General features: G+C 42.5%; 1 protein-coding gene across 3 annotated transcripts; it reads left to right on the top strand.

The window, feature by feature from the left end:
• LOC310699664 (organic cation/carnitine transporter 2-like) lies at positions 1 to 27836 on the top strand (the record flags this gene model as incomplete). 3 transcript variants are annotated; one of them, XM_083487888.1, is made up of 10 exons in its annotated part: positions 1 to 913; positions 12003 to 12106; positions 13900 to 14054; positions 15504 to 15675; positions 16800 to 16926; positions 20963 to 21063; positions 22404 to 22618; positions 23977 to 24159; positions 24436 to 24571; positions 26266 to 27836. In XM_083487888.1, exons 1-10 carry the CDS (start codon positions 521 to 523, stop codon positions 26351 to 26353), a joined length of 1674 nt encoding a protein of 557 aa, XP_083344014.1. In that variant the 5' UTR covers positions 1 to 520. The 3 variants fall into 3 exon arrangements, with proteins under 3 accessions (XP_083344014.1, XP_083344013.1, XP_083344015.1); XM_083487887.1 differs by having other exon boundaries at positions 325 to 913; positions 16752 to 16926; XM_083487889.1 differs by lacking the exon at positions 26266 to 27836 and having other exon boundaries at positions 325 to 913; positions 24436 to 24575.
• Positions 27837 to 27842: the final 6 nt, after the last annotated feature.

Raw genomic sequence — 27842 nt, 5'->3', positions numbered from 1 at the left:
GAGTTGCACCGGCATTACATTCCGGGCCTGTGCGGCCGACGTAGAGCTCGACGTCAGCGTTTCTCCGGGCCGGCTGCGAGGCAATGCACATATTGCCCAGACTACGGTGCGGTAACCGAACCCCGGAGCCAGCTTCTTCGCCGAGGAGGCCGCCTGCATTACAAGTGACGGGAAATGCCGAAAGCAAAAAGAGACCCTGTAACAAGGCTGGCCGCCGCCGCCTCACGCGCGGGGACTCCGCGGCCTCCGCCTTGGCTCTGGGCCCAGCGCGACTCTAGGCCTTTGTGTACAAACCACACCCACCCGCTCCCCGTGCGAAGAAGCACTTGCTGCTGCCGGCAGCCGCGGCCACACTTTACCTCATAGCGGCGGCGGCAGCGGCAGCGGCTCGCCTGTTCCCCGCCCAGGCCGAGCGAGGCTGCGGCCACATGTCGTAGCAGAAGGCGGCTCTTCGGCCCTCGCTTGTCCGTTGCTGGCCGGCCAGGGCGCGCTCGCTTTGCCCCCCTCCCGCCCGCCCGCTATGTACGACTACGACGAGGGCACCGCCTTCCTGGGCGAGTGGGGCCCCTTCCAGCGCGTCGTCTTCTTCCTGCTCAGCGCCAGCATCATCCCCAACGGCTTCAACGGGCTCTCGGCCGTCTTCCTCATCGACACCCCCGAGCACCGGTGCCGGGTGCCGGCCAGCGCCAACCTGAGCCTCGAGTGGCTCAACGCCAGCATCCCGCTGGAGGAGCGCGGCAGGCGGCAGGTCCCGTCGCGCTGCCGCCGCTACAGCCTGGAGGCCCTGGCCAACTTCTCCGCCCGCAACCTGGTGCCCGGGCGGGACGTCAACCTCAGCCAGGTGGAGCAGGAGAAGTGCCTGGACGGCTGGGAGTACAGCCGAGAGCCCTACCTCTCCACCATCGTCAGCGAGGTAGGGAGGCAAGGAGGGGCGGCTGCTCGCGAGGTGGCCTCTTCTGGACATGGGCATGGAGAGGAGAGCGCGTGGCTGGGACTTGAGCGGCGCTCGATCAGCCCTGAAGTTCACGGGGTGACCTTGGGCCAATGGCCGGATCACCCCGTGAACTTTCCTAGCCCCACCTCGCAGGGTCGCTTTAGAAACCTTGGACTCCTCTCTGGGCTCCTCAGAAAGGGATCGGAGGGCAGAAACCCAAGAGACCTAAGGAGAGCGATGCTTTGAGAGAGAAGCCTCAGTTCGTTGTAGCACAACGCGCGCCTGCTCTGTTGCCAACTTGACATGTCTTTGGCATTTCCCCTGCTGTGGTCGTTTCTTTAACAAATTAACCTGCCAGGCACTTCTTTGTGCACTTGCAAGATCTCTCTTCTTCTAAAACTAAGGTATCCATAAAATTCTGAGATCCCCCTGGCTCATGCGTGATGGGGGGTGCCCCTTCTTCAGCTCCCCTCTCTCTTCTCTAGGTCACCTCCCCTTCTAAAGTGAGCAAATAAGTCCAAACTCTTCCTATGGTGCCAAACATGACCAGTGGCTCCCTAGCTTCTCATGTTCATGACAGATACTTCTTGGTTTTTACCCCGGGGATGCAGGAGGAAGGAGGAATAGTCTGAGTGACTTCTGCCACACAGGAAACGGAATGAGAAGTTGGTAATTTCCAGGCTCGTTGTTACAGAAAGCTTTAACACAATAACATAAACAGAGTCCTGCTGGACCAGGCCAAAAGCCCATTTATTTCGGTCTTCTGTTCTTACAGTGGCCAACTAGATGCTCTTCTGGGAAGCCTGCAGGCAGGACATGAGCACAACAGCACTCCCCTCAGTTTCCCTTTCATTCCTATGTTGACTCTCCCTGCCATAGGGTCCTGTGACTTTTATGGAGAAGTAACTTTTAGAGGAAGAAAAGAAAACCATCAGAACTAAATTGGAATAATGGCAATATTATATCCCAGTAAGCACATTATTCTTAGTTGACAGTGATTCTAACTGGCTTACTTTAAAGTTACTTTAAAGTAAGCTAGATCATATATTTGCATGTAGAATGCTTTCTTCTCTCTCTCTCCCCCTGGCAAACAGAAATGAGTGCAATTTCAATTACTCCAGTCAAGATTTTGTAATTGTTGTCTAGTAGCTTGTAGCACAGTGTGCACAGATGGAACTGCTGACAAATTGCTACAGATTTATGGCAGAAGAACTTAATAGTAGTATGATTTATGAAGTCACATAACAAAGGTCAATGTTCCAAACATTCCCTGGCATGTGATGGGAATTGAATGGCCACTCATTTTAGGGTTCATTTGGGTGCTGCAGTTGGGTTTAGAGTTATTAGTAGATTATCAGGGGTTGGACTGTGACCCTCTTGGCCCCTACCATTCTGTGATTTTACCTACCTACTCATTTATTTGTATATCCAAGAAAAGCATGGAAAATATAGTGCAGTATTGTTCAATAGCAATGAACATGTCACACATACAATTGTTCTATTACTTGCTAAATTACTGCAGGTAATAGCTTCCTTCAGTACAATACAGAGAAAATTTGCATGCTCCCTTACTTCTTTTTGGAAAATTGCAGAAGGAGCAGAGACAGTGGAACTGGCATGTTACTTTCCCATACTTAGAAACATGGGAAGCTGCCTTATAACAAGTTAAACCATTGGTCCATCTAGCTTCCTGTGGTCAATACTCACTGGCAGGCTTGCAGCACCTCTGTTGGATTTCAGACTGGGGAGATTTGCAGCTCTATCTTGAGATGATGGGGATTAAATCTGGAACCTTCTACATGCAAAGCAGTTGCTCTACTACTGAGCTACATTATGTGCATTTCATATATCTATTTTGTTGTTATTTTTAAGAAATTATTTAGCTCTTTAATTATATAATAGTTGTAAAGGTAAAGGGACCCCTGACCATTAGGTCCAGTCGTGACCGACTGGGGTTGCGGCGCTCATCTCGCTTTATTGGCTGAAGGAGCCGGCGTACAGCTTCCGGGTCATGTGGCCAGCATGACTAAGCCACTTCTGGCGAACCAGAGCAGCACACAGAAATGCCGTTTACCTTCCCGCCAGAGCGGTACCTATTTATCTACTTGCACTTTGACGTGCTTTTGAACTGCTAGGTTGGCAGGAGCAGGGACCGAGCAACGGGAGCTCACCCCGTCGCGGGGATTCAAACCGCCGACCTTCTGATCGGCAAGTCCTAGGCACTGTGGTTTAACCCACAGCACCACCCGCGTCCCATATAATAGTTGTAGTTAACCTTAAATTATAATTGTAGTTAACCTTTAAATGGGTTGAAATGGTTAAAAGAAAATTGAGGAACATGCCTTTCCCATAGCTTTGAAGTAGTTTAAGTTCTTATGTGCTTTGGGTTTAATCATCTCAGATTAAAACAAATGTGTTCTGGCACATCACTCTTATGCCTATTTACTTGAAAATAAGCATCACTAGTTACAGTGGAACTTACCTCAAAGTATTATGTTAAGATTGGATAGCGTTATAAGTTTCTGTAAACAAACTTTTCCACGTATAGATGTGTAGCATTTTCTGAGTCAGTACTTTTACATACATAGTAACTTAGTAAAATATTTTACTAACATATGCCGAAAGTTTGCATAGTCCATAGCACTGCTTGAGAGTATCAGATCTACGCACTCTAGAAACTGCTCTTTATTGACCCTGTATGCAAAACTTGTTTTGCACAATCACAGGAGTTGGAATGGACCAAAGGTCTGTTTCGTTCAAAACCCTGCTTCAAGGCAAAATTGTTCCCTCTTCCTCCCACCTCCATCCTACCTACGTAATTCTGACTGCAGTGTCCACAACCAGGGAACAAGTGCTCTTCAGGAAGGAGAAATATGTTTCAGTTCAGACCATTAATACTAGCCTTAGCTGATAGAGGTTCAGGGCCCATGGGCGTAGCTGGGGGGGGTAGGGGGCAACCCCCCCATCAAGTAAACCAATGCAAATACTTAACTACTTAACAAACTGAGGTTCTGCCTCCCCTAACATAAATCCTGATATCCCATATCAGGTCCCCTTGTTCGGTGGTGACTACTAGTCATTACAAAGTGCAAGTAGATAAATAAGTGCCGCTCCAGTGGGAAGGTAAACAGCATTTCCGTGCGCTGCTCTGCTTTCGCCAGTCATGCTGGCCACATGACCTGGAAGCTGTCTGCGGACAAAGGCCGGCTCCCTTGGCCTATAGAGCGAGATAAGCGCCGCAACCCCAGAGTCGTCCGCTACTGGACCTAACGGTCAGGGGTACCTTTACCTTTACTAGTCATTACTGTCCAGCTATGCTCTGCCTCCATAGTCAGAGGCAGTAATGCTTATGAATGTCAGGTGCTGGGTACCCCCAGAAGGGAGAGTGTCCTTGTGCTCAAATCCGGCTTGCAGGTTTCCCACAGGCATCTGGTTCAGCAATGTGAGAACAGGATGTTGAACTGAATGGGCCATTGGTCTGACCAAGCAGCTCTTCTGAGAGGGAAGAGCAGTGGATCAGTGCTGATGCAGCTGATGCCACCACTGACCAGCCAATCACCACCTCCAGCCCAGCCCCTATGAGTCTAGGGGTGCTGCTGTCACATTGTTGTTGTAGCATAGTGGCAGAAACACTCCTAAAGCGTTTCATGTGCCTCAGTCTGAAGAGGGGTCCTTTCTAAGAGTGAACCATTGTGGACAAAGTGGCCTGGAGAGCACCTGTTTGCAGTGCCACAGTTCGCTACTGGGAAACATCAAACTGTATTTGTGACTGCAAAGTGACAGCAGTCCAGGCACTTTGTGGGACTACCTTGCTCATGGAGGAAGGAACCCATCTTCCTTAGAGCAAGACATAGGTGAGATTGCCCCAGAGGGTCTTTAGCAGCATCCACACAGCAACAGGAAGAGCATATTGTGGCAGTGGCTGCAGAAGAGGTTGGTGCATGGAGACGGGTTGATGTCAGCTGGTCTGTCTTGTTTAAAGATGCATAACGTCTTGCATACTGTTAAATTCAGGTTACACAATTAAAAATGGATCTGATGCTTGTGCACAACAAACTAGCTTTTATTCAGGGGTCAGGACCAGGACTTTATTCAATAAGGAAAGTGATAGGAAACTGCACTGGATATAGTAGGACAACAACTGCTTGGCACGACGTCCAGGCAAACAAATTGTGTTGTATGCTCAATAAACAGACAACATCATAATGACCTTTCCACAAACTTTATTGAACATTAGGTCATCTGAAAGCAACCTTTGTATTCAGAAAGGATCACATACTCAAAAAGCTTGAAAATTGCAGTCTTCCAGGTCCCCTGGTACCAGCAAATGTATGCAGTGCTCACACTGAACACAGTAAGACCTCAAATTCCATGGCTAGAATCTGGCTCAGAAGTTATTATGTTTGCTAGCTAATCCTTCTTGCAACTCACTGTAGGAGACCATATCAGTGCAAGAGCCAAGGAGGCAGTTCATACTAGGGATAGTTCAGTGCGATGAAATACAAACCAGGCAGTTCTGATCCAAAGGCTATTTGACTGTTCACTTACTAGAATAATTCAAAGTTTTGGGAGGGTTATATTAAAAAAATACCTCTTAACCAGGTATGCAGTGTTCATACTTTTATATTATTTTTGTTATTTTCTTAATTCCAGCATTATATTTGCTATGCTTCCACAATCTGTGCCTTTTTCAGATCCAGGGCCCCACTGTTAACTGCAATCTGCAACATGAAGCCCACATTTACCTTTTTAAAAATATACATGGCCACCTTCCTGCTTTTCTTTCTGAGGGCATGAAGTGCGCTTTATGCTTGTCCCATATAGTTCATAACATTGTGGACGACGGATGAATGGGTTGTGTGTCCAGGGAATAATGAATGCCATCTTACAAGAGGGAGTAGCATCGGAGCCTCAAAAGATACTGTAAGACTACTCATGAAGAAACCTTAGGATCTGGATTTTAGGATTTTAACGCCTATTGGCTTGTCACATGTGGAATGCTCTTCCCAGGGACTCTTACGCTCCTTTGTATCTGACCACCTAGAGTGACTTAAAGAAATGTTTTAGTAATATTTACAGGGTTTGTGGTAAAATATAAATAGTACAATTCAATCCAATAATCCCTCTTGTATGCCCATGCAAGACGGAAGATTCTGAAATTACATACGTACACACAGACATTAATGCAATATTGGGAGGGGGTTTTTGCCCCACTTTCACGACCTGAAATCTACAAAGGTGAGCTAGGCAAAATATGTATATGCCCAGCACTAATTTAAGGAATTTAGCCTTCCCTTATCAGAATACTTCTAGAGTTCAGTCCTAAACACATTTACTAAGCCCCATCGAACACAGTGGGACTAACCTTTGAATAAATATTCGTGAGATTAAGCTGTTGCACTGTGTAGTCTCCTATATTACATTCCTTTAGTAATGTTTTGGAAATATGAACTCTGCTTGTCTCATAAATGAGACAAGCAGATATAAATATTTTACAGTTTGCCATATTCCATAGGATCTTAGTTTGGACCCTGGAGTTTCATCAAATAGGACAAAGCCTAATATGAATGGCACACAATCTTAAGTAATTTAGTACAAAGGGATTGGGGAAATGGTGCATTATATGCCCATGCACTGAGTTCAGCATAGTGTATAAAGATAACATAAAAGCATCTAGGAAACACAGTTCCCTTTAACCTACTTACATTTCTTCCTTCCTGTAAAGCCATGCCCCACCCTACATACAAGTCTCTACCCATAAGTAATATATGCTCTTTGCCCTAGTTTTCAGAACCTCCATATACCTACTCCTATCCTCGCCTTAAATGACACTTATAAAAGAAACAAAAAAAAATTGCATAGCTAGATAAAAGCACAGTTGGCAATTCATAGCCAAAGATGTGGAGCAACTAAACACTTTATAAAGGTGTTGTGTTTATGTTGTATGGAGCAGTTGCATAAGTGGCCTTTCACCTACTTTCCCACTTTCAATTTTATATGTGCTTAACTCTCTAATCTCTTGCCTTACCTTGCCATTTAGTCAGGGTGACCTTTGCCTGAGATTCAGCCTTGCAAGAAATTTTTCGAAGGGGTGGGGAGTGTTCACGTTTGATGAAGAATGAGTCCCATTATCTGCATCCATCAAAGTCCTCTGTGCTCTACTGTGTTTAAAGGTCACTGAGGATACCAGCATTGGATTTCTATGACAGGAAAGGAACCCTCCCTGTGTCAGATCTTAGCCCTTATATGTGCCAAAGTTACACACGTGGAGAGTTCAGATGTCATGATAAGCCAGGCCTTCATGGTTCCCTTCCCCTTTCCTCTTCCTGTGTAACCATAAAGAAGAGCTCAGAACTTTGGCTTCCATCTTTGATTGAACACAGTTTAGTGTTTCATCTGAACCATAAACGCTTGTTAATTTTAACTATGTTTTGTTGAAACAAGCCTGCTTCATAAGCAATGGTTTGAAGTTGACCTGTTTATTTTATTTTATTTTTTAAAAAAAGGTTTTCTAAAAAATAGTAAAGGTCTTTCTTAAAAATGAAAGGAGGAAATCTGCTGTGTTTCTGTTATAGCATTTCCTAATGTACAAATGTTCTATAAAGTGAGACTGCTATCCTGTGGACAGTTACATTGGAGTAATTATACTTGAATTCAGTGTGACCTATTTCTCTTAGTAAGTAAAGATGCATAGGATAAGGATCCCAGCCCAGTTCCTGCTGGTTGGTTGTCCTGCTGCTGGGTTAACACCAGGCTATTATGTCTTTCTCCCTCCTGATGTAACACATGCACAGTCTACAAAGAATCTCCACTTCTGTCATGCATCCTATACATAATTAGGTATATCTGAGACCATTGGAATCAGTGGGTTTAGGCATGCCAAATTCTGATTGGGATTAGACTGTAAAAGTGTCTGCCACTGTCACAGAAAGTGTCATTTGGACCCAGGGGATTCAGGCTCACCAGGCTGAAAAAACTACTCTTTGTTGAAGGTTTCCACTGAGTAATGTACTGTTTCCCCAGGAACTTGCCTTCTCACCTTCTTTTTCAGTGGCTTTAAACAGCCAAAATAGCATATGATAAACGTTGGTAAGAGTGGGTCACATTTTACGAAGCAATATTTCCTCCACACAGATGTAAAAATCTAATAACCTGGTAGTTTGATAGTGACCACTACCGTACGTATGACTCAGTGCTGTATTCACCTTGCAAATATCCACAGTGAATGTTGGCAGTGACCATTTTGACGATTGACCCTAGGTACTTACCTGTACCTAGGACTGTCAGTAAACAGATTTTAAAATTGGGTGTGTGTGTAGAAACACATTATGATAGCAGGGTGAAATAAAAATGAATATATCAACATCATGATCCTAAGGTTATTTACTCAGAAATGAATTCCACTGAGTTTAGTGAGACTTACTTCCTCGGTTGAAAGCTCAGATTTGAAAACATTTACTATTAGGTTTAGAATGAAATCATTTGTATGTCCCTGAAAATAGACATCACATACTTCAGTGATGATATTCAAGATAACCATGTTTATGTCATCAGGGTGGAATTGAATATTCGGAGGCCATTCTTGATACTATGTTTATAAGAGCTGCACTATGGAAACGTTTGTTAATATCAAGGCCACATTCTGCTATGCCGGGCCTGCAAGTTTTGTAACCTGAGAAATAGGTCTCCTTCAGGAGATGCCCTACACATCAGACCAGTGCTGTGCCACAGTGCTTCTGTAACTTTCCAGTCCAAGGCAGAAGTGATGCAGCCCATTCTGTTAATTTATAGAATGAGAAATTTTTGACCATAGCCCCTGTGGAAAACCTGTTTGTGTAATGCAATCCGTGGAGTTGCAAGATGCCCATAGTTAATACACCCAATAGCTTGGCTACTGTGGTCTTGGCACTGGTGACCCCAAGACTGGAGTGCTGCATTGTGCTCTGTGTGGGGCTTCCCTTGGGTTTAACCTGGAAGCTGCAGCTAGGTTGTTGACTGGGGACAACATCATCTAACCCTTAATAACTTGGGACAAGTTCACCTACAAGATTGCCTTACCCCATATGTGCCCACTTGACCACTTCGATTGGTGGAATTGGCACTACCACAGGTGCCGCATAATAACCATTCTGCATTTGTAAGAACTCAGTCATTTAGTTTGACAGCATCTACACTTTGGAACTCCCTGCCTATTGATCTCAAGCAGGTGTGACTTCACTGTATTCTTGTTTAGGCAAGCCTACACAGATGCTTAGAAATGCTGGTGTGAATTTTAATCTGTTTTCATATTTTAACTTTTTGTATGTTTTAATATATTGTACATTTTTCTTGATTTTATTGTTTTGTAATCTGCCTTGAGGGTGTTTTGTTGTTGTTTTTAACAATCAAGCAGCATATAAATTTTGTGAAATAAATAAATAAAATAGATAAAACTAACACCCCTGTTGAGGGAACTGCTCTGACTGCTGGTATGCCACCGGGTGTAGTTCAGTATTTTGTTTGTAGCATTTAAAGCCCTAAACAACTTGGGACCAGGTTACCTAAGTAACCACCTCACTCTATATATCCCTGTCTGGCAAGTGTGTTCTTTAGATGGGGCACTGCTAAGAGTACTGCATGCCCAGGAGCTGTGCTTGTTCTAGAAAGAGGTATTTTAGTGTTGCGGCTCCAGCCCCCTGGAATTAGTTACCAGCCAATATTTAATTGGCACTCAGTGTCATGAAGTTTAGGCACCTATTAAATGCATTTTTGTTTAAGAAGGCTTTCCCTCAGGTGTGACCCAATCATTTCTTAAATATAAATTGTACACTTGTATTAATGGTTTTGCTGTTTTTAGAGTTTGTAGCCCTGTTTAGGGAAGTTTTTAATGTTTGATTCTATTTTTAATACTCTGTTGGGAGCCGCCCAGAGTGGCTGGAGAAACCCAGCCAGATGGGCAGGGTATAAAGAATTTTTTATTATTATTATTATTATTATTATTATTATTATTATTATTATTATTTACGGTAATTGTTGTATTGTTGAATGAATGAATAAATTTATTACGGTCATAGACCAGAAGAAAAGAAAAAAACATAAAAGGCAGCAATAATTTGTGTTTTGTTTTTATCTCGTTGAACCCCATTTTGATGGCCTTCCACTATCCCACATTGTCAGTCTATGTTATGAAATTTGTCTTTCATCTTAAGTGGAGTGCCCTGAGATACGTAATTAAGAGGACACCACATGGTGAATGACTTTCTGTGTCACACCTTGCAGATAAAGCATTATCATCATGCGCAACACAGACCTTTCTAATCCTCTCTGACAATGTTTTATGCACTATCTGGCCTGATATAAGTAGTAGCTCTTGTGATTGTTAGGATTTGACATGCCTTTGGCAACTTTGAGTGGATTTCATCATCTGAATTATCTCGGTGGCAGGGAATAGACTAGTATGTGAAGGTCAGGAAAAAGTAGTCATTTTTCTACTGCTAATGATGTTACATGCTCAGTATAAGAAAAGGCATTACATTTAGCATTATGTGAGACCTGCAGCCTAGCTCTGTGAACTTCAGTAACCTTGCCTAAAAGGTATCGGAGAATGAAAATAGCTCTAGCCTGAGTTGATTTGCTATATTCAGTTCTGAATCTGTCCCAAGTAATGCTACTAGGCTACACTGCAATTCTAACTGCTGTTGAGCTAAATACATGCTAAGCTTACACGGAAACAGCACAGTCTCACCTGTGCAAACACAACTTTGGGTGGCATTTAACGCTGATTCCCCTCCAATTTCAGGGCAGATGTCTTACTGATGCAGATTGGAAGGCCTTTACACGTGGCAAAGTCAATATAGATAAGGTGTAAAAAAGCAATTTGAAGCTGTAACAAAAGTATGTTCTGTGGGCTACAATTCAAGAAGCACTTCTATGTGCCTCGGGGAAAATCCAGTGTTCATTTTCTACCAGAGAGTTGCAACTTGGTGAGCAGGGGGTGAAAACTCAACCATAATTTGCACCCCCTAAAGCAGAGGTGTATATTCTGTGGCTCTCCAGATATTGTTGGGACTCCAGCTTCCTTCATCTCTGACCATTCACCATATTGCCTAGGAGGGCTGCAGGTTGGTCACCCTTGCCCTAAAGTGTTAAGCATTGGTCTCAGACGCTGCTGTTCTGACAGTCTGTTTTCAACTGTTCTTAGGAAAATGTGCACATTACTAAAAAAACCCAAAAAAAACCATACTCACTGGCTCGGATCCTAACAACTCTTACAAGAATATAACAGAGTTTTTGTTCACAGAGCAGGGCTTTCATACCTCTCACCTTCCCTCTGCATTCCCTGAAAATCTGCTCCTGGGGATTGGGGAAACCCTTGAAAATCATGTGTGATACTGTGGTGCAGTGTGAGTTGGCAGCAGTTGACCTCCCCTTTTCATGAATGGAGGAACAACTTAGGATCCAAGGCACTGCGCTTGCTTGTGTATCTAGGAATATATTGTCAACAATGCAACATTCAAATTTAAACAAAAAATTCCTTTAAATTCCACTCATTTTTATCTGAATCACCCTATGCTAAGAATTTAGCTCTGTAGTTCAGCATCTGTAGAGCCTTGTTCTTTGATGGTTTAACCTAAGGCCTGGGAGCCGGAGCTGGTCCAGTTGCTTTCTAAATCCGGCCCATGGACAGTCCGGGAAGCAGCGTGTTTTTACATGAGTAGAATGTGTGTTTTTATTTAAAATGCATCTCTGGGTTATTTGTGGGGCATAAGAATTCGTTCTTTTTTTCTCCCCCCCCAAAAAAAAATATAATCCGGCCCCCCACAAGGTCTGAGGGACAGTGGACCTGATCCCCTGCTGAAAACGTTTGCTGACCCCTGACCTAAGGCCTCAGCAGATAGACCAAACAGGCATTTGGTGTAAGAGATTTTAGATCAAAGCATTGAATTATGATTTACACATACAGGTACTTTTTAAATTTAAAAAGTCCATTCTAGTAGTAATGTAGTAGGTTACTGTTTGGTTATTGTAGAAAATGGGCCATATATATTACATGCATGCCAGAAATATTGAAACTCTCTCTCTCTTACAGTGGGATCTTGTGTGTGAAAACGACTGGAAAGCACCTCTAACTACCTCTTTGTTCTTTGTGGGCGTACTGATTGGCTCCTTTGTATCTGGACAACTCTCAGACAGGTAAAGTGTATATATTAATGGTTTTTTGTGTTTTTTAAGACACAACCCTTTAAAATTCAGTTACAGCTAAGTTTCTGCATTGCAGTGGATTTATTTTTCAACTGTAGTGAATTAGCTGATTTTTAAATAGGTAACACCAAAATGCTTGGTTCTTCTTGCCATAATTGCACAATCTGTGATGGACTTTGAGAGCACAACATGCTTCCCATAACTTTTTTTCTTTTAGTTAAGCATGAGGTATTTCAACAAATTTTGAATTTATAGTAGTACATCAAACAATAATTTGTGTGATGCCATCTTTCCACCCTTGAGCAATCTTAAATAATCAACAAAGCCATCAATTTAAGCTGCCAGCACAACAGAATCTAATATATTTGATATCTTCCTTTATCGTTCAGATATGCTTATCACAACTATGAATGATGCCATTTTGACATTATGAAATAAGTAAATCAAAATTTCATTGTGAGTTGTTTTATGGCCAACCTTTGGCTTAACTTACCTGCTTAGATATCTCTGTGTATGTATGTGATGCAGTAGCTCTGATGAAAATGAAACTGGATGTTATGTACTGAACATATTTAGGATACAATTGTACTTTTCATGCCTGAACCTTAGCTTAAATTCTACACCTTTTTTTCAAGGGGTCAAGCAGGACATAAAACACAGTGTAAAGTGATATTGCCCTTGAACATTGAAATGTAATAATGCAACTTAGTATCTGCATAGACAACACAATTTTCTGTTTGGAGTACATACAGCGCAACTGTCTCTCCCAGTTATCATCCCAATCCAGTTCGCTCCCACAACCTGTTAAAAATCACTTGATAACAAGATACATCATAAAAGAACTACTCAAGAACAGCAACAATGTAAAAACATCATATCCTTATTCTGTTTGAGTTGTCCATTGTGTTTAAAAAGCAGGGCAAATTCGGCTAAAAATAAAATGTTTCCCTTTGGAGATAAATGTTTACTGAAAATGTAAGAATTTATCCATAACCTTTAAAGTAGTAATTTGAAACACCTGCATATGTTTAAATAATCACAGAAAACACATCAAAATAGCCATGCTTTGTTTAAAAAATAAAAGCAAGAAGTCATAATTCATATCACATCTGAAATGCAAAGTAAACATTGAATACATTGGGCAGATGACAATTATTGGATTTATACTCTAGTGCCAACCTACCTTACAAGTGGCTTTTTTATCATGGCACAAGCCACAGTGTTTCTCAAACTTGGATCCCCAGTACAGCAGTTTAAAGTAATGGGAACAAAAGTTTGAATCCAGAGAAACTTCCTCTGCTTCCAACCCAAATAAATGTTTTGGTTCTCTTTAAGAATATAAGAAGAACCATGATGGATCAGGCCAAAGGCCAACCTAGTCTAGCAATCTCTTCTAACAGTGGTCAACCTGGTGTCTATGTGTAGCCCACTGAGTGGACCTGAGTACAACATCATTCTCCCCACTCCCAGTAACTGGTATTCAAGGGCATACTATCTCTAGTAGGGGAAAGGGTCCCCATCAACCTACTGTTACCATCAACCCCAGCTAATGTGGCCAGTAGTCAAAGATTATGGGACTTGCAGTCCAGCAACATCTGGAAGGCACCAGATTGGGTACCCCTGATGTAGAGAGAAAACAAGGCTGAGGGAGATGTGATCAAGAGGACCCCCGTGAAAGTTAAGAAATATTAATCCCCACAAATATATACCCCAGACCCTAGATTTCTACTATTTTAATGTTTCATGAACTAACATGATTTTTATTTATCTTTATCCCATGATAGGTTTGGAAGGAAAAATGTGCTGTTTGTCACAATGGGAGTCCAGACTGGCTTTAGCTTCCTCCAGATCTTCTCAACAACCTGGGAGATGTTTTCCATCCTGTTTCTCATAGTTGGAATAGGGCAGATCTCTAATTATGTGGCAGCGTTTGTACTTGGTATGTAACAGTCTTTAAGCAGAGTATGAATTCTCAGTATTGTTGCCAAATTTCTCAATGGGTGATGTTATGCTCTTCCTCCTCCCACAATACATTCCTCCCTCTCCCAGTGCATGCTAAGCCATTATAAAGATTGGGCAAGCTGTACACCAGGGGTCGGCAAACTACGGCCCCCGGGCCAGATCAGGCCCACCTGGGTTCTAAATCCAGCCCGTGCCGCAAAGCCGAGACTCCCGGTGATGGCAACAGGAGGAAGAGGCTGACCAGCGGCGGCTCTGCCACTCAGACACTGCGCCTGGTTTACCTCTGCGGCGTTTGATTGGCAGAGATGTCCCCATTCCGCGGCATTTGATTGGTAGAGCTTCCACTGCTCAGCCTCTTCCTCCCGTCACTGTCGCCACCCTGGTGCTCCTGTGGGCCAGAGAGTGGAGCAGACGAGCTCCCTCTGCCTATCCACGAGAAGCAGAAGCAGCAGCCGTGGTGGCAGACCCTGGAAAGGTAAGCACAGCGGCTGGGGCTGGGGGGTGGGGAGGAGGACTACTTGCCCCCCTTGCCTCTTCTTCCAGCTACCCCCCCCCCCAGTGCTGCTACTCCGGCCCACCACAAGGTCTGAGAGACAGTGGACCAGCCTGCTGCTAAAAAAAATTGCTGACCCCTGCTCTACATGTTTCCCTTAGCCCCATCCAGCTCGTTCTCTTCACTCCGTGTAAAACACTCAAGCTCTGAGTTACCAAACTGAAATGGCAACGAGCCTGCGGTGGAAGATGTTAGGGTGTGCAGACCTTCCAGTCTTCGTAATAGCCCAACATACACATTGAACAGATAGAGAAGACAGGGTTTTATTAAACCTATAGCAGTCTTCCCATAAGCTAATTGTGCGTTTTGTCCTGTGGCTTCAGTCTTTCATGCTGTAGAATTGAATGGGATTTAAGCAGCGTAAGGGTCAAATTAAGTATTACGTTATAAAGGTATGACTGCATCCCCAGTGCCTTTTTATTTTTTACTGGAAAGATGTCAATGAGGCATTCACACATCTATTTCTTTCTAATGAATGAATATACTAGCTTGAAGTACTGGCAAAGATTAGAGTGTGAATTATTTGCTAACCATTTGTTTGGTCTTGCATCCAGTGGCCATTAGAGAGTTAATAAATATCTTATGTGAAGGCTAGACTGTCTCTTTGAACTGTATTTCAATATATTACATCCTCTTAACCCAGAATATTATGTACTATCATATACTGCAAAATGCTTGATCACGAGGAACTCACTCATCACTATCAATCTAAATACTCTTCTTTATGCAGGATCAGGAACAGAAGTAGAGGCATATCTTAAATCCAAGGAAGATGCACTGGGCTTTTTAAAATGTTTCCCAAACACATTTGGGTAAAACAAGAGGGCTTTTTAAAAGTTAAAAGGCTAATCAACACTCCCTTGTTTTGAACAGGCACAGAAATACTTGGCAAATCAGTCCGTATTATCTACTGCACATTAGGCGTTTGCATATTTTATGCGTTTGGCTACATGCTGCTGCCACTGTGTGCTTACTTCATCAGAGACTGGCGGATGCTGCTAGTGGCTCTCACTATACCTGGCCTGCTGTACGTTCCACTGTGGTGGTGAGTGTATTTTAAATAAAATGTTCACATTTTGGAAGCTAGCTAGTGCTAGCTAATGCCTTTACTGGGGGCACCCTCAGTTGATTTAATTTTTTTCAAATTACATACATACATCATTTTATTTGTATACTGTATGTCCTTTCCATAGTTCAAACTGTGCTGAGGCAGCTTACAACATGATAAAATGCATAGTTCCAACATAACAGAAGTAGTGGGAAATAATGAATAAAACATAAAAAATATACAACCAAACTGAACAATTTCCACAGAAATCATAAGATCTGAAATAAAGATACAAAAAATTAATATCAATAGCAGCAACAATCTCCACAGCAAAACTCCCAGCCCAAGTGTCCGTTCAACAGCCTAAGATTTTGTAGCTGGAGTCAGTCTGGGCCCCATGCTCCCAGGTAAGGTGGAAAAGGCCTGCAAGACAGGAAGCAGATCTTTTAGGACTCACAGCCCCCCCCCTCTCTCTCTATATATATAATTTTTGTGTTTTCTCTCATATATATATATATATATATATATATACACACATTTTTTGCTACCAGACAACCTAGGTAACACATAATAAGTTACAGTGGGGGCGGGGAGGGGAAAAGGAGAAACAGGATGCAATGTGAAACCAAAGAGCTAAAACCAAAGGTGCATAGTGCCATACAGTTCAGTCTTTAACTTATTTTAATTCACCACATTTCAGATCCTAATAATTTTAATTTCTATTGTTTCTCCAAGAACCCTAAAAGTTGTTTTTGGGTGAGACTTGCTGAAATGTGTTCTTGCCACTCATAGAAACAACTTCACTAACGTGTATAATACACACACACCCTTTTATGTTGCTAGGTTATTTAATGTATAGTCACATGTTTGGATTAGCAGGGTTGTTGCTTCCTGTAACCTCTGCCAAAAGCCCATTCATATGCATAGAATAAATTGCTCCTTTTCATAAAGGCTAATGACCCTAATCTTGCTCTGTTTATACACTGGCTCTTCAACATTGTATTTCTATGCAAGGAGGACAGAGGATAGCATTGAAGTTAAAGTCTTTTTGACCATGGTGGTTTGGGATGTAGGCTTAACAACCCTGGCTGTTCTGTTGAAGTTACGTTGAAACATCACAGGTTCATTCCAGAATCGCCTCGATGGCTGCTGTCCCAAGGCAAGATTAAAGAAGCAGAAGACATCATTCGGAAAGCTGCAGAAATGAACCATGTTGCTGCTCCAGATGTAATATTTGACCTCATTGAGGTAAACCTGCCCATTTGTTGCATCTGTTTACATTTTCTTCCCAGTGTCTGGATATGGCAGTGCCCATTAAAATGTTCTGCTTGATAAGATGAAATCTAGTTCTCCAGTAATGAACCTATCTATATACAATCATTTTCAAGCCGTTTAATGTTATATGAAGAGCATTTTATACTGTGGGTTGAATCCAACTAAGTTCGACTTAAGAGTGGACCCATTTAAATTAATGGACCTCCATTAATAATGTCTTAGTAACTGTCTACTCTGAGTAGGATTAATATTGGATGCAATCCTACAACTTGTGATTTGGCAACATCCTGGATTTGCTTCTCAACTCCTTTAAAATGCAGCACTCTACTTATTCTTTATGTTAGGCTGGCATAAATGTTAAAGCTAGGGGCTTTTTAGATCATCTATTTATAGTACAACAGGTGTTATTTGTATTTATCTTCCCTGTTTCAGGGATATTGCATTTTTTCAACAACGTACAACTCACAGTAATTGTTACACGTCACAGTGGACTGGTCTCCCCTGTAACCCACCCTTCTTGAGATTCCTCAGGATGCCAGGAGATTCTTGCTTCAGAACAGATCTGGTAGGCCCTTGGTTCTCAGAATTCAGGAGCCAGCTTCATCCTTCCTATCGGCTTCTCTTCTCTTCCTGTGCCTAGGTTCTTCCCCCATCCTTCTCCTAGCCTTCCCCCTGTACACAAAAATTACTAGCGCTCCTTCCCTCAATACCACCCTCCTGTGTCCACCCCACCAACATTCCTTTTGACTGTTAGGAAATGAGGTTGCCACCCTCCTGCTTAGCCAGTCGGCATTCTTGGCATCTACAGCATTGAGGTAAAGGGAACCACCCTCTTCTTTGCCTATTAGGCATGAACGGTGGCTCTATAATAAGTACCAAGCACCATGGGACATTTTCTGCAGCCATCTCTTCTTCTGTTCTCTTCCTCAATTTCTGTCGCCCTCAGACTCGCACTTCCCTCTCAGGATTTCTGGTTTATTTCTACATGCTGAGAGAGGAGATGTGTTCTTCAGCCACACCTTGTTTATTGCCGCAGAAACTTCCTGCAAGGACTCACCAGTGGCTCCTCACAATCCTGTTCTGCAAAAATGTAAATTCTTCCCAGTGAAGAGTCCATTATGTTTTGATGTCCTGAGTGAAATGAAGCTGTTCTTAGTTACTGCCCATAACATCAGCGATAACAGTGCAGTTCTACTATGTCCATGTTACTCTGAGACTCAAATACCACTAATCATTTCTTCGGACTCACTGCTGGGGTGAATCTGATAGGGAGTTCTTCATATTTTACCGTGAGACAGTTTTGGATCTTTTGAGTGCCCTCTTTGCTGCTCTCGTTCTGGAGCATACAACCTCCAGCCTTTTATTTGCAGGGAGTGGCTCAGAGAAGCTACCCACCTACATAATTACACAAGGCAACAAAGCTTTCACATCCATTCCATGTGCACATGATATCGTGCTATTAGCTTTTATTGAAATTGCTGGATTGTTTTACACAGTAATTTGCAGTTAGGGTCATGGTTTGAACTGCTCATTAGAGGAATCCCCCAGACAAAGAATTGGCAGTTCATCTTCCAACCCAAACATGGCAAGTGATGTTTAATAAGGCAGCTGACATGTGCCTGAAAACTCACACTGACCCTCCTGCTGGCTCCTGCCTGTGAATACTCTGGATTTTTGGCATAGTACATGAGATACCATCTAACTGATTTATTTTTGGATCAAAAAGAAATGTCAGCAAAAATCTAAAGCTTCAGGATAACAGTACAAGAGAACAAGGCAACAGCGTTCTTTAAAAAAAAATACACACCCATGACTTTACATTAAAATGGAATTAAGTTGAAATTGTAATTGCTGTATTTAGTTTTACTAAATATAAACTTCAGGGAAGTTTTTAGTATGTGATGTTGTGTTGTGTTTTTACTATTTTTTGTTGGGAGCCCAGAGTGGCTCGAGCAACCCAGTCAGATAGGCAGCATATAAATAAAAAATATTATAATAATATTATTATTATTACTTTACATAGTCCCTTTGCAGTCACATGATTGGGTTAATATTAAGTGCAGTTGAGTATTTTAATTGAAACTATATCATCATTTGCTAAGTTCATTTTTTTCTCCCCATTTCCCTCCAAAATTTGGATTTCTATGATGCAGTATAATAACAGCATATTGATATTAGTTGTATTCGGAAGCAATTAGCAGTGGCCACTTCTGCACTGAATCATCACATATATATATATATATATATATATATATATATATATATATATATATGCAGGTTTTGGTGTCTTCGGGTGTCTTCCCGTGTAAGAGTTGGGGTGTCTAGGCGACGTTTCGACGAGGTCTCACTCGTCATCTTCAGGCTGGTGCTTTCGGCTTCTTGTTACTGGAACAGAGCAGGATCTCAGTGTTTGAGTTCCTATAAATACTGTTGAGGGGGTGTGGTGTATAGCCTCCAACGTTCTGGGCAGAGAGGAAGTTCCCAGGTTAGTGTGCCTTTTCTTCTTTTGTTCCTTAATTACTTGAGGGATATCTTGAGTGATTTCTTGAGTGATATTCTGAGTACCACTTAGGTGGGTCATTAGGTGTGGATTAGTTGCTAAAGCTTTCGTGTCTTGACCTCTTGAGCTTGTGAAGAGTTTTTCTGAGAAGATGGCTGTACTGCACTTAGTTGTGCTCTGGCTTGGCTTCGTGTATGGCATGGCCCTCCTTCCTTATATCAAGGGCACTACAGATAAAATTAGCAAAATCCTCCATAAACACAATATCAAAACAGCCTTTTGCACCAACCAAAAAATAGCCAATATCCTCAGAAACCCCAAAGATAAAATCCAGTTGGAAAACCAAGGGGTCTATGAAATACCCTGCAAAGTCTGCCCAGCCACGTACATTGGACAAACAAACAGACGAATAAATGCACGTATCGCAGAACACAAGAATGCCGTCAAAAAAGAAGAAAAAACTTCCTCTCTTTTCCAACACATGAAAGAAACAGGACACGAAATTAATTTTGCAGATTCCAAATTGCTCTTTAACATGGAACATCACCACAAGAGAATAATCATGGAAGCCATCGAGATAGAGAAACACCCTCACAACATGAACAAGCGTGACGACACGTCCCACCTGCCAGACATCTGGAAATTAGCCCTCCCCACAAAAACCGACACCAGAACCAGAGGCACACAGAACGCCATCACCAATCAACCACACCAGACCCAAACCCAGACCCTCTCCACAGATAAATTACAGACACCATCCAGTAGCCAAACCATAGTGGCACCTCCGGATGCTGCACCCCCCTGCAATCCCTACACAGATCTGGCTGGCACAGGGCACAAAACCACAGCTCGCCCCTATACACGAAGCCAAGCCAGAGCACAACTAAGTGCAGTACAGCCATCTTCTCAGAAAAACTCTTCACAAGCTCAAGAGGTCAAGACACGAAAGCTTTAGCAACTAATCCACACCTAATGACCCACCTAAGTGGTACTCAGAATATCACTCAAGAAATCACTCAAGATATCCCTCAAGTAATTAAGGAACAAAAGAAGAAAAGGCACACTAACCTGGGAACTTCCTCTCTACCCAGAACGTTGGAGGCTATACACCACACCCCCTCAACAGTATTTATAGGAACTCAAACACTGAGATCCTGCTCTGTTCCAGTAACAAGAAGCCGAAAGCACCAGCCTGAAGATGACGAGTGAGACCTCGTCGAAACGTCGCCTAGACACCCCAACTCTTACACGGGAAGACACCCGAAGACACCAAAACCTGCATTCCTGTACCCGTGAAAATCTACGAAAGCATATATATATATATATATATATATATATATATATATATATATATATATATATATATATATTTAAACAACAGCACTTAATAGCAAAAGTTCCTTATTTACCTTGAACATGCAACTGAAATTTCCTGCTGAATGAAATGCCACTTAATTTTAGAGAAAGAAAACAGGTTTTCATGTGTGCATCTGTAATTTTTGTCTATAGCTACAAGATGTGAATTCCCAGGACCAGCGGTCATACAGCATTCTGGACCTAGTGAGGACCCAGAATATCCGATCGATCACTATCATGTGTGTGATTTTATGGTAAGTAGTTGATGAACAGACACAAAGCTTTCCTCTCCTTATGAGACAGCTAATTCAGCGCAGCTTCCCCCAAACTGGTGCCTTCCAAATGTCTTGGGGACTGCAACTCCAATCATCCCTGGCCACTGGCCATGCTTCCTGGAGCTGATGGGAGTTGTGGTCCAAAACATTTTGAGGAAACCAGCTTGATTCACAGTAGTTGAGACTGTGGCCGTAATCACACACCTATAAACACCCAGGAGCCACATTGCATACCATTATTTACGTATAAATGTGTGTGTGTGTGTGGCATTTCACATAGCAGCATATTGAAATGTCTCTGCTTCAGTCTAAATCCCAAACCAGCTAGCATTTGCTTTGAGAATTTCTATCAAAGATTCACTCACCTTGGTTTTGTGTGTGTTTACTGCAGCAGATAAATCCTGCTGTTTTGGAGTTGGACGCTATGCTGTCATAACTAGCTTCACATAATTTGTCTGCTGTTGTTTTACTTCCAATGGCAAGTTTAAATTCACATCCACATTAAAAATATATATATTCATATATAAAACTAAGATGTCAGGGGGACATTTATGGGCTCCACCTCCTTGATTTGCATTTTGAATATATAGGGAGATTTGTACATGAGGGAGCATTCAGAGACTGTGTTCCCCACCTGCAATCAAAAGTGGTGCAGTCTGGTAACATGTGAAGCTGCAGATCCTGTGTGTGAGGTCTTTAGTTCAGATACCTTAAGAGAGGTCAGTGGTGGAACTGGTATGTGTCCCCATGCTCTTCACAACACAACTAAAGTAACATTTGAAACGAGCAAACTGCCAGGAGGTCTAATTAATGCAATTCTTATGCCTGATCAGATTACTACAGATGCAGACCTCTGTTGGGTGTCCCCTTCTCATGCCACTTAGAGTGGTGGAGAGGAGAGGAAGGACATGTTCCCTCCACGCTGTGAATGAGCCATTACCCTAGGAAGGTGTCTGAGCCCCTGGGATTAATGCAGTTGGGACTGGACAGTAATATGAATGCCAACAACTGGAGACAATGCATTTCTTTCTACTTGGGAACACTTACTATCATGTGTAAATGTATGTGCGTTTCTTTTTAAAATCTGTTGATTTTATCATTATTTTGATGATCATTATGTTTTTAAAGCCAGTTTTATTGTCATTTTTAATGAACATTTGATACCATTTTATGCAAACCGCTCAGAGATTTATTTATTTTTTATTAGGCAGTGTATAAATCTTGCTAAATAAAACAAAACATAATTTTCAAAGCCTAGTCCAATGCAGCACTTATTCTGAGGCCCCGAATATTTATTACAATATAGCTCTGTCTTTCAGGATGGTCATTTCCATTGGCTACTTTGGCCTCTCTCTGGACACCCCTAACCTGCACGGAGACATCTATCTCAATTGCTTCCTTTCGGCAATCATCGAAGTCCCAGCTTACACCATCTCTTGGCTGCTCCTCCATTATCTTCCCCGGCGGTATTCAATGGCAGGAGTCTTGTTCTTAGGAGGATGTGTCCTTCTCTTCATTCAGTTGGTACCTGCATGTAAGAACATTTTACTTGATGTGAACTTTCCCCCTACTTTTGTAGATATAATCCACAAGTTCAAGCAGGTTGAACTGTGGGCATTACAGGTAGAATAGTGAGCGGGTGACTGTACTTGTCCATTAGTGCACAGTTTAAAATAGAAGCCTATTCTGCTTCTGTTCATTATATCTGAAGACCAATATAAGACAGAAAGGGAGCTTACAGTGCTGAGAATATGCTGTCAGATTTGGGGGTTTTATGTTTGATTCTGTATTTAAACTGTTTTTACACTTATTTCTTGTCAGTCTCCCAGGGACCATTATAACATGGCATGGCATACAAAGTTTGTACATAAATAAATGAGCTCTCTCATTTGTTCCTATTATACCAGCAACTGAACACTAATCTGACAATCTTTTTATTTGGGGTGGGGTTGTTCTATCAGCCACTTCACATTGTGATATCAGCTTTTGAAAAGAACAATATATTGGATATTCTTTTTGAAGTGCCGTGTGATTCATAGTCTAGGTTTTGATTTTGGCTTTTTGCTGCAACAGACTAACATGACTAGTCTTTGTGAATCTATTTATTTATTACCGTATTTTTCGTCCCATAGGACGCACTGGCCCATAGGATGCACCTAGTTTTTTGGGGGGGGGAATAAAGGGGGGGGGAAATTCCTTTCTTCCCCCCCAAAAAAAACCAGGTCGGGGAATCCAAACCAGGTCGGGGAACATCGGGATGGCGGTGCTCCGCCTCCCCACTGTCCCCCGAGCTTGTGGGGCTGCCCGATGTCAGCCCGAAGCGCAGGGCACTCTGCTTCAGCGCTCCCCGCGCTCCGGGAAGCAGGCTGCTATCTGCAGCCTAGGGAGCCCTGCGGGAACTCCCACGGGCTCCCCAGGCTTGCTGGTAGCTTCCTGAAGCCTGGAGAGCGAGAGGGGTCGGTGCGCACCTACCCCTCTCGCTCTCCAAGCTTCAGCAAAAGCCTGCATTCGCCCCATAGGACGCACACAGATTTCCCCTCCATTTTTGGAGGGGGAAAAAGTGCGTCCTATAGGGCGAAAAATACGATACATATATGGCCCACTTTTTCCTCCAAGGAGCTCAAAGTGGTGTACATGGTTCTCCAACCCAACCCAACCCAGTTTTGTCTTCACAACAACTCAGTGAGGTAGGTTAGGCTGAGACACAGTGCCTGGCACAAGGTCACCCAGTGAGCTTCTCGGCTAAGTGGGGATTCGAACCCTGGTTTCTCAAGTCGTAGTCTGACACTCTATCCATTACAACAGGCAGGTTTAAAAGAAGTAAGATAAAGTGAATGGCAGAAGGCAGATAAACTTACTGACACTTACACATAGCTTGATTGTCATTTGTAGACCTCACTGTGTTCTCCGTTACGCTGGTGATGATTGGAAAGTTTGGGATCACAGCCGCGTTCTCAATGGTTTATGTCTACACTGCTGAGCTCTACCCAACGGTTGTGAGGAACATGGGAGTTGGTGCCAGTTCAATGGCCTCCAGATTTGGCAGCATCCTTTCGCCTTACTTTGTATATCTTGGTAAGTTCCCAGCTATCTTATTTTCTGCCAGGCAAAATACCACTACTCTCCCTTTTAGTGCTACAAGCCACTCAGTTCAGTATTATTGCAGGGTGCAATGAATAGTACGGGCAAAGTTGATGTACCATTAACCAGTCTTTGTGTTGAGAGGCTCCAGATAAGCTTCCAAGCAACCTTAGAAGTCCTCAGAACACAGTTTGCAAAGAACTGGTCTGTGCAAAACATCGTGACAATAACTACTTATTACTTCCCTTGCCCCCCTGTGCTTCCTACCAGGTGCTTATGATAGATTTCTTCCCTACATTCTAATGGGAAGCTTGACAGTGCTAGCAGGAATTGTCACCCTGTTTCTTCCGGAAAGTTACGGCATGCCTCTCCCAGATACCATTGAACAGATGCTAAGAGTTAAAGGGTAAGGAGAAACCATTTCATCCATTATTTAAACAAACAGGGATTGCAGCCAGTATCATTGTGGGTCATGCTGTAAAAATGTTGGGAATCAAATTATAGAAGAGATTAGGACAGTACAGTGGTGCCCCGCAAGACGAAAAGCTCGCTAGACGAAAGGGTTTTTCGGTTTTGCGTTGCTTCGCTAGACGAATTTCCCTATGGGCTTGCTTTGCAAGACGAAAACATTTTGCGCTTTTTTCTTAAAGCCGCTTGAAGAGGCGCAGTTGCGACGGACCGTGCTTCGCAAGACGAAAAACATCGCAAGACGAAAAGACTCGCAGAACGAATTATTTTCATCTTGCGAGGCACCACTGTATAGAAGAGATTATAGAAGGGATTAGAGCAGTATACAGTGGTACCTCGGGTTAAGTACTTAATTTGTTCCGGAGGTCCGTTCTTAACCTGAAACTGTTCTTAACCTGAAGCACCACTTTAGCCTCCTGCTGCTGCCGCGCCGCCAGAGCACGATTTCTGTTCTCATCCTGAAGCAAAGTTCTTAACCTGAAGCACTATTTCTGGGTTAGTGGAGTCTGTAACCTGAAGCGTATGTAACCTGAAGGTACCACTGTATACAAAGCAGTCAGTAGTGTTGCTTGGAGATCTGAAAAAGAGGTTTCAACAAGATATAATGAAAACAAGAAAAACTGATGGCTTAATTCCTGAGAAACAGTGGGGTGGTATGCCAGCTAGATAAATATTAATTACTTGTCTCTATTGTAGCTTCTTAGATACAAACCAAACACTCTAATTTTAAAAATACGCTCAAGCCAACCAATTTATTATGAAGGAGAAGCAGGTGATTGGATCCCTCTCTAGGTCAGAGCCCCTCTCCAGTTTCCCAATGGAAATTCACCCCCACCCCTGATGCTATTTGCCTCCAGAGATGCAATTGGCAGTAGCAATTTAGGGGGTAAATATCGCCATGGCAGGGCACAGGACAATTTTCAGAAAGAAGCTGTTGTCAGAATCTAATCTGGATTGGTGCTCCATATGAAGTGGCCAGCTGAAGCATACTTTTTACAAATTAAAGGTCTGATTAATATACTATGTTCTTTGGGCCGTGGGGCTAACCAAAGTCAAAGTTTGGTTTTACGTGTTGTAATGGATTTAGGGGTTGCTCGTGCGTAAGTTGCCGCCACTGCTGGCGAGGTTACCTGGTTAGACCCTTTCTGACTGAATAGCCTCCAGCATCGTGACTGTCTCAGTCGCTGGCAGAATCCGTCAGTGGGCGTTTCTTAAACCTTTTCCAGCATAAAAGTTGTTTAACGCCAAGTCTCCTCCTACTCTCCTTGCGCGGAAGTCTTCTGCGCAGGGAGGGTGTGGGCAGCGGAGTACCCGTACTCTCTCCGCTGGTCTCCGGTGAGGAGTCTTGGAGCCTCCTCTCCGATTCCCCCATCTGCCCCCCTTCTCCACTGGTGTTACGCTGATTTCCTTCCCCAGCAGATGGGCTGCCTCTCTCCCTACTGGGACCCTCTCCTGCATCCCTTTGGAGCCTTCCCTCCGCCTCTAGCTCCGATGGCAGTTCCCTGACACGTGTAGATGGCAGATCTGCCTATTGAATGAGACATTTCCTTGAATGTAAATGTGAAATGTATGACAGCATCATGCAAGTTTTTGCTTTAACAGTTTCCTGTTTTTCTTTCTATTTATTTACAGAATTACTTACAGAAACACATCTAAAAGCAAAAAGACATTAAAGGATGAAGAAGAAAATTCAGTGATTATAAAAGGCACGACTTTCTGATCAAGCTGCATACCCTGTTATGAACTAAATAGTACCTAGACATATCCTTCAATTTACTTCCAGAAAGGACTAATGGAAACACTTTTTCTATAATCAACTTATTTATTAAACGCACATTCATTTTTGTGAATGTAGATACTGTATATCCCACTGTGGGATCTCTGCCAGTAATTGTACGGGTTACAAGGAACAATATCCGAAAAGGTAGGGGCAGGGAAAGCCTGTTTCCCATTAGGACTGTTGGCAAATGTCCTTTTTGTAAGATTAAAACATGCTTGAAGTTCTAGATAGATGGACTGACTTTACTATTCGGTTCATTCAGTGCACAATGGCAAAAGGTGAAACATGTTACTGAATTTAAATATTGTTAAGTGTCGTCACCCAGCTTCGGATGCTGCTTCTGTTCAGAAAACCTGAAGCTTGAAATTATGTGGATGCTGAATACTAGACAAATGATTTTATGCACTGCTTATGCTGGTTTTTAAAAATCAACATCTGTTTTAGAAATGGAGAGGTGGTTTTCATGTGCAAAACATTGGCAGTCTAGTTTTGCTTGCAAGCCTACTTATTTCAGATGTAGTTTTAAATATTAACCACTAGATGCAGTTGTTTACATCTGAGAGTGATGCCTTATTTAGGCTTATAATTATTTTTTAAGGATTACATTGCATTTGTAATGCATCTCTTTCAATGTTCCATTAGTCAATTTTTCTATAATTTGCCTCTAATTCTGAAAGGCACTGGAAACTAATACATATCTGTATTTCCAAATAATTTGGTCTTTTCCTATCTCTGCCTGAAATGTCTTCAGTTACATACTAGGTATGTAATAAAGTTACTTTATAATACAGAGCTTGCTCTAAATGTACCAGTCAGGTGCCTTCAGCTTGCTTAAAGACATAACTGTTGCCTTTTGGGAACAAAGTGCATTATTTTAAATGAGTATCATGAATGATAAAAACAAGTCTCATGTGTGAGCAATTGTGTCAAGTCTACCAAGAAACACTACCCATTACTGGGGAAGGAGTTACCTTGATTACGTTTGTTACTTTACATTATGACACAATTTAAAAAGTATGATACAAATATGGTGCATTTTAAATAGTTTGATATAAAGTCACATGGTATTGTATTATTGTTTTAATAATTTGTTAGCTGCCTCAGAGGTTTTTAATGACAGAAAGGTGATACATATATATCTTAATATAAATAAAATGTGATTTTTATAACCAGAGTTGCTAGACAGCGCTTACCTCTGTTAACACAGCTGTTTGCAGACATTCCAGAAATTGTGATATTATGTGAAAGTTATCCTATGAATGTAAAATTCTTCCCAGTTCTTACCAACTGCTGCTCACTCCAGTTTTGACTGATGCCTACTGTAGGGCTGTCCATGTGATGGTAACATATACAGCGCCAGTAAACCATTTTTTGTACCTTTTGGGTATAAGTATCCTAAATAAATGGTGAGGGAGACTGTAAATTTCCC

The sequence above is a fragment of the Podarcis liolepis genome (genome assembly GCF_965112155.1).
Source record: "Podarcis liolepis genome assembly, chromosome: 2".
Lineage (NCBI taxonomy): Eukaryota > Metazoa > Chordata > Lepidosauria > Squamata > Lacertidae > Podarcis > Podarcis liolepis.
This window is presented reverse-complemented; position numbering and strand designations above follow the sequence as displayed.